The following is a 7,746-nucleotide window of genomic DNA, read 5'->3' on the forward strand; positions in this document are numbered from 1 at the left end:
GTCCTCTGCATAATAAAAAGTGCAGTTTCCAAGTATGCTGCGGTGAATCACTGAGCCACACAAGAAGTGCACTTTACTAATCGTGTGGTATGTGTGCATGTGGGGGCTATCGTTGTACGAGTAAGATGATTTGTACCTCAGCATTCAAGTCAGTAGCTGCATTTGAACAATCAGAGCACGCACAATAAAGTTAGTCGGTAAAATATGAGTTAATCGAAGAGCAATGTAGCTCAGTGCAGCTCTGTTGAGCAGTTAATTCCGAAAATATTCAAATGCATGCAAAGAAACCCAGGCAGCAGTTCACATCGACTGATCTCTGAATATATCAAGGCTTGTGGCAAAAAAGGAAATTGGAAAAAGTCATAAGGCATATACGATTTTATAGTCAATACATTTCTGTGAGAAATAATTATATTAAAAAAGGAGATACGAGATAGGCTGTGCTATAGCTGTAGATCAACACTGACCAACGAGGAAAATTTGAAATTGTTACATTCAAGGACCATTCTACCCTTGCATCCGGCAGTTTATCAGGATTCCGGCTGAAGAGAAGGAGGTGAAAAGTAATGGCAGGAAGGAGTGTGCAGTGAGCAACACTTTGGAGTCATAGCTCATCAGACACGCGGGCACAGGAGATTATACCTGTCCGGCAAGCGTCAGCACTACGCAGCACAGGCTACCCTGAGAAACGGGGGATGATGCCACGCAGTGCCATTACGACCGAGTTGATGGGCACATCGGTACACCTGAACAAGTGTACTTTGACACAGGCACGGCCAATGGGAGAGTTGCGCATGCTGCTCATGGCCGGAGGAAGTGTTGCAAACGAGAACAGCTCCTTATCAACGGCGTGCTGATCGACGTGGAAGAGGCCGCGGCGCGGATAGTTGCGCTTCAGGAACATGACGTGATTCTTGTCCGTCAGCGTCACGCCTTGGCTGGAGATGCGCATGGACACACGTACGGAGCCACAATCCACCGCACCGGCGTCCTGCCCATTTAGTGCAAAGTCGTGCATTACCTGTGTTGTGCAGAACACAGCCGGGCAAAACACACACAAGACGCACATCGGCATGGCAATCGGGCAATTAAAAACTCAGAGACCAGCCCGTTCCTTTTCATACTTCCATAAGCCGTCGATTGCATAAGTAGGAGAAAGGCGCCCCGCAGACACCCAAATAGGTCAAGCGTGCCGAAGTGCACAAATCCACAGAGAATCTTACTGTCCAAAAGCAGGTTGAGTCGGATTGGAAAACAAGCTGATAGGGAAGACAAGCTGATAGGGAGGACGAGATGATGGCACACATTCTGATGGGTGTTCCTGCTCAATGTCCACTAAGCGCTTCGGCCTCTCAGTGACAGTAATAAGTCACTTGTCCCTTCCATGGGTTGATGAACAACTGGACTACACATTTCCCCCGGGACAGCTTCTAACAGTTATCAAGATATTCTCTCTACACACTGTTGAACTAACAACATACCGGGATACAGTGGTTTTTCACACATCAATGTTCTAAAGTACTAGTACTAGTAACACACAGGTGTATCTCAGTTAACACTGCACAGTACACATGACAGGCTAGGTAGTGGTGTAGAACATGTTGGTACAAGCTAAGTTGCGATTTACTAATTTTACTTTGCAAGAGTGCTCGATACCACAAGGGGAGAGCCAAACAACCCTAGTTTGCAATGAAACCATGTTTTGTTTGTGTTGTTACTCAGAGTTTCACGCCTATTCGGCCAATCTGCGGACAACATAGATTGTCTCGAGATTGGCTGAATACTACAGGAATGAATTTCTGAGTACCAACACAACGAAAGCCTGGTTTCATTGCAAACTGATGAAGAACATGTTGGTAGGTACGTGGGTAACACCCACACCCAACACATATGCAGCTCAATATCTAATGTTTTTTTCTTTAAAAAGAAAGAAAAGAAGAACATGCCCATGTGCATGTCCAGGGGTATTTTGAGCACTTTCGGAATACAGGGTTACTGTAGTTTCTCAAGTTTTTGGTGTACTTTTATTTTCCGTACTTTCGGTACATCTGTTTCATACCTAAAATTTCAATACACCGAACAAACACTAACACACATAATCCAATAGGGAACTGATTCTCTGTACCTAAAATTTCTGTTCACCTAGCCTGGCCTTTTGCCCTCATACCGAAAATATTGAGCACCGAAAATTTCTGAAACTAGAGTAATTTACCGTTTTCGTCATCTCCTTTGGTCTGTGCTCAGTGTAGACAAGGCCGCCCGTGCCTAGATAGTCGATGGGAAACTCCAGTCCGGTGTCAGAGCTGCTACTGGGTAGATCATCCACAGTGGTGTAGAGACGGCGTAGTGTTGGCGACTCCTCCAGCTCAACGATGACCATGTTATCCGTACTCTCCGTGCGCAAGCGTGATGCCATGTCGGCAGACTGCTCCACGTCCGATGGCGTAGGGGAAGCCGGCTTGTGATTCCTTTCCGAAAGACGTCGCTCCGTCTGCGAGCGCGCTGTTGAGCGACGCGACCGGGAGAAGAAGTTGCGAATAGCATTGCCAGGTGTTCCACTGCCACGCTCTTCATCCGAAGACTCTTGCATCTATGACGGGAAAGGAAAAGCAGATCAAATATTTGCTACTCCAGTATTAGCAAGGTCCACTATGTCAGGAATGCAAATATCGGGTTTTATAGGGCTTTGCTATGATTGTCGACAACTAAGAACTGAGAATGTCCCAAGTAAGCGGAAGGTTAACATCTGTGTATTCCGTGACTCCTGCGAGACCAGCGAAACAAGTATCATGTAGAAGAGATGCAAGATTTGAGTAGAGCTAAACACAGATGATATCTGCGGTTTAAAAAAAGTACATTGAGCAAGGAGACATGGAGACAGGGACATAATGCACACAGTCATGCATACCTCTTTAGATCTGAGTCTGGACATGTAGCTCTCCTGACACATATCCTTGATGCACTCCAGTATGGCAAGGGCAGTAGATGGCCGGCTGCAGCGGAATATGTGGCAGACGGGATCCGGGGAGGCTCGCTGTCGTAACACATAGCCAAACACACGACAGTCTTCGCTGAACGCGCCCACCGACGAGATGGCGTGAGTCTGGTGCGAGGCGTAGATGACATTCGATGTTGTCTTGCGCAACTGAACGCGATCCGTGTCGAGATCCATGAAGGAGAACTCAACCTGCAAAACAAATACCAGGGCCGAGTGCATTCACAACATAGAGTATATAATATATTAAAGAATAGTCCCAAATCAACAAAGGACACTACACTTCTTTTTACCACCTATTTCAATCAGGATGAGCTAGACTGATTAGTGCTGGCTGCATGATCCTATTTGGTACTACAGTAAGCCTCATGCATGGCGACCCATAATCAGGCATGAGAAAAGTGTGATTATTTGTGCACAACGTTTGAAAGTTGCAGTAAAAATCTTTACTAGGTCAGTTGACCCTTATCCGACCAGCCAGTCGACGACTATCCGGCGACGACTTTAATCACAAGCTGTAACTCACTTATTTAATCACCAGTGCACGTACTTTTAGAAAAGGAGATATTTCAAAGAAGTCATGCACATTTACCTTGGCTGGATGTGTCTGTGCCAGAATCTTGCGGCCGGCTTCGTCAATGCTATTGTACGCAGACTGCACGGTGAGGCTTCCAATATGCTTGACCGAGAACTGACCGGCTTGACCCACTCCACCTTCTCTCAGCATAACATGTCTGGGATAGGTCATAGACTGTGCATGGGGAAAGAAAGGGAGAGTTAGTAGGTCATAGACTGTGCATGGGGAAAGAAAGGGAGAGTTAGTAGGTCATAGACTGTGCATGGGGAAAGAAAGGGAGAGTTAGTAAGCGTGGAGGGGAGAAGCTAGAACACAAGCCCTACTTGTAGATGTATTCACTTGCAGTGTACATGTGTGTGTACCAAGTTGGAAAACCAGCCCTCACGCACACATTCCCATGCAGGCATTTCTAGGACATCGACGCACTCAAGTTTGATGAGCATGATGAGGTAGGAATCCAGACATACCTTTTCTGAGCATGCGCCTTTACATTGCCATTTTCGAAAGATATTTCAAACACGGTTCTTACAAGCTAACTGTTCGTACTGGCCTTGGCCAACGGATATTTGAACAGAGAACACTCACACACTTGTGGCATACCGCTCACCTTGAATTGTTTGACATCGGCATACAATGCTGTTTCCATGGTAGTAACGGCTGCGCTGCAGGCAAGCTCGTTCTTAGCACGGAACACAAAGCAAGTTGCCGCCACTCCTTCCTCCACCATCACGTACGAGAACACATTCTGGCAATGATCGGGTGCTGTTGGAGTGCAGCCCTGGTCGAATGCGGCAGCTGCTGTTGGCGATGAAGGTCGTCCGGAGTGTGCTGAAATAGTCTCCACGCTATCAACTTCATGTCTCATCATGATCTCTGCACTGGTGGATACCTGAATAAGAGAGACAGCATGGCACAGGTGTGAACATTGAGAAATGTCGGACGCTCCAGCACAGCCACATGCACAGTCTTTCCACTGCCAGTAAGTCCATCTCCAAAAAGGGAATCGTCCACCAACTAATGAAAATAGTAGCTTACCTCGATGGTGGCAGCAGAGACGGTCATGCAACACGGTGTCGGTAGCTCAGCACTGATAGAGGTTGCTTGTTTCGCGCACGCCTGCACCACACTCTCCATTGCGCTGTCCACGGCACCGTACGCACTGGTCACCTCCGCTCTGCCTAAGTAGTGGACTTGAAACTCACCAAACACCTCCATGGCTGACGACTTTCTCCACGACTTGCGGCACGGCAGTGGACCGACGCTGAGGTAATCCGGAGAGGAGCACGCGCTGCTATCAACAGTACTCACGGGAGAGGCACAGTCTCTGGTGGTTACACTGAGTGATGCCAGCGACATTTCAGGTGACTGACTACCACTTGCACGTGTTGTCCCAGGACACACGGGTGCATTGACGTAACCGTCATGCGGCGCCACCGTGACCATTCCACCAGCCACGTCCTGTCGCCCACGGGTCTTGGGAGGTAGAGGCGGCGTGCCAGGCTCTTGTTTTGGATATCTCTGCTGCGCAGAAAGAGCCTCGTTGTTGAGGCTTTTCGATGAGAGCGATGAACGGCGTTGCGGTGGTCTAGGTGGGCCCATGTAGTAGAGTCGTGCTGCCGTCAATGTGCCGTTGTTGAAAATTTGATCCGGAGTGGCGGCCAACGGGGATACGGGGTATGGTGGCGATACATCCTCAACCAGCGCCGATGGTACTTCCGGCGCTGAGCACGATCGCATGTGTGACCAGCTAAGATCCTGTAGCGACGCTGTGTCAACGCTGCGTGGAGACTGTGGCCGCGACGTGATGCTAGCTGCGTGGTGGTGGCTAGGAGTGGCTGACGGCGGTGGGGACATGTCCAGAGGCAGCCCAGTCACCAAGTCTGTATCTTCATAATGTCTTCGGCTACTCGACGGCGGTCCCGAGGTGGGAGCACGGCTGATCATGGAGACCGGCGTGACGCAGCGTTTCCGTGACGACATCCTCCGTCGGTAGTTGAGCGTCGATGAGCGGCCGATCTGTACCGGCATGATGCCCCCAGGAGAGTCAGTGCTTGCCGCTCGCTCATTGTCTGCAATCTGCTCGTATGCTGACAGCGGTGGGTGTCTTGCTGACGGGTTGCACGGTTCACTACGGTCTGGTGCATCGTGTGTAAGATATGCATGGTCAACGCCACCACAATCTAGTCCTCTTGTTGTAACAGCAGCAGTGGCAGCAGCAACAGCAACATTCTCATCAGAACCATAGTTGAATGTGCCGTGCTCCGGTATGTTCTCATAGCTACCAGTTGACGAGGAGGACTGTGCCGAATGTGAGACACTCACAGCAGCATGATCCGGCACAGGTGAGCAGCCATCTTCCGCCTGTCCAGAAACGGAATTGTGATCAGCTCCTAGCCAAAACGAGGCCTGAACACCATCTTTGGGGCGCACCAAGTTCTCGTACATTACGCTTCGCTCTAAGCCATACACACTCATCAGCTGATCTCTGCGCACTCGACCATGGTCATCAGGTGATGATGTCGGCTGTCTGCTCATTTCTTGTCGTGCCCCACCAGCTGCAACAAAGTCTAGGTCAGCGTACTGGCCCGACAGTTGTCCCGCACTGCCGCCCGATGCTGCTGGGGACACGTTCGTCTTGTGCGCCGCTGCCTGGCGAAGGGCACGCTGCTTCATGGCTGCTCGCACGTCTGGTAGGTCATTCCGCAGAGCTCTGTTTGTGCTCTGACGTGTAGGTCGACTGGGTACAAACTCTGCCACGACACTGGTGGTGACGGATGAGTAGAGCGTTGCATTTCGCAGAGTGGGTGAAGGAGAACCGGACGGCGGTGGAGTTGCACTGGCCGGACGCACAACAGTCGACCGCTGGTCATTGTGATGCTGCTGTCCTCCACTGGACTGCGACTGCGAATGCGAACGAGCTCTGTGACAAACCTCCACACCGCCTTCAGTCATGGTTTACTGCTTCCTTCTTTCAGATGGACACTTGAAAAGACGACGGGCGGCTTCAAACTTTCAAACTTCCAGCTTTCGGGTCAGGTATTGGCGTGAAGAAGGTGCTTGAGCAATGTGGTTAGACCATCTGGTGTAGCTCCGTGTGTCAAAGACAGCTATGGAAGCAAGAAACACGCTACTACCAAAAGCAAAAACAAAACAAACCTCCCCTGAGTGCGACTGACTGAGGACAACGCAACTGGTCGTGTACTGCGGAGCAGCTTACATTGACAACACTACGCCGGAGTGTTACACGACAAGGCCGAATGCTCGTCCAGCTAGCTATGAAACGGTTCCAGGCAGTGGCATACGCACACACCCCGATTGTGACTGATCTGAAGGCCTGTACTGCTAGATCCACCGGACCGTGCTCACAGCATGCAGCGGGAAGTGGGCTGTCCCAAGTTCAGGAACGCAATCAAAGCAAGCGACAACTCTCGTAACACTTCACCTCGCGGCCACAAACGGGAAACTAACGGCATACACAGACCTAGAACCTCTAGTCTTACACTGACCTAAGAATACTCGCTCCAAAGCGTAAAATAGCGTTCTGGGGATTGGAAAGCGAACGGCAGAAGGCTCGCGGCCAAGAAAACATTCGTCTGTGAATGATCTAGCTGATTGAATGCTCGCGCTAAGCCTTTACAATACATCTTGTTCTATTTTCTTCGTGCAAGATTTCAACCGGCATTCTGAAATGTTCGCAGACTGCGTGGTGTACAGGTATGCGCGACTGCGAAGGCTGGTGACATTCATCTGTTTGGTGAGACGGCATACAATGATACAGTGACGGTTCCTAGATCCTCTACCTGTGACCTGGGCTGCATCGATCGCCTGTCGCTGCTGCTGCCGAAGATTTCAGCCCGTCCAGCCCAGCGATTCTTGCACCACGTGTTGCGAATGTCACTTGTTCGACTGTGGTCAGGGCAGCGCCCCAACCCCTGCTTCATCGCTCGCTCCAATATTCCGGCTCATATTGTGGTCCATTGCGTGGCCCATTAGATCTTGACTTTTCGCCGACCGCATTGTGTCGGGCTGTTCTCTCACTGCTTTTCGTCTTGCCCTTTCCGAGCAATGAATCGACTCACTCAACGTCACGCAGGGATACGTCACATACTGTAAGATCGCAGGTATTTCCAACACGCAAAATGTGCGAGTCATACAAAGAATGGCGCTGAATCAG

The 7,746-nt window shown here is 50.1% G+C and overlaps 1 protein-coding gene across 1 annotated transcript; it reads right to left on the reverse strand.

The window, feature by feature from the left end:
* Position 1: 1 nt before the first annotated feature.
* LOC135822372 (uncharacterized) lies at positions 2-7,609 on the reverse strand. Its single transcript, XM_065335122.1, has 6 exons — positions 4,608-7,609; positions 4,180-4,461; positions 3,588-3,746; positions 2,909-3,187; positions 2,213-2,590; positions 2-1,021 (listed from the first exon to the last, which is right to left on the reverse strand). Exons 1-6 carry the CDS (start codon positions 6,522-6,524, stop codon positions 677-679), a joined length of 3,360 nt encoding a protein of 1,119 aa, XP_065191194.1. The 5' UTR covers positions 6,525-7,609; the 3' UTR covers positions 2-676.
* Between the last annotated feature and the right edge of the window lie 137 nt (positions 7,610-7,746).

This window comes from Sycon ciliatum, chromosome 8 (genome assembly GCF_964019385.1).
Source record: "Sycon ciliatum chromosome 8, ocSycCili1.1, whole genome shotgun sequence".
Classification (NCBI taxonomy): domain Eukaryota; kingdom Metazoa; phylum Porifera; class Calcarea; order Leucosolenida; family Sycettidae; genus Sycon; species Sycon ciliatum.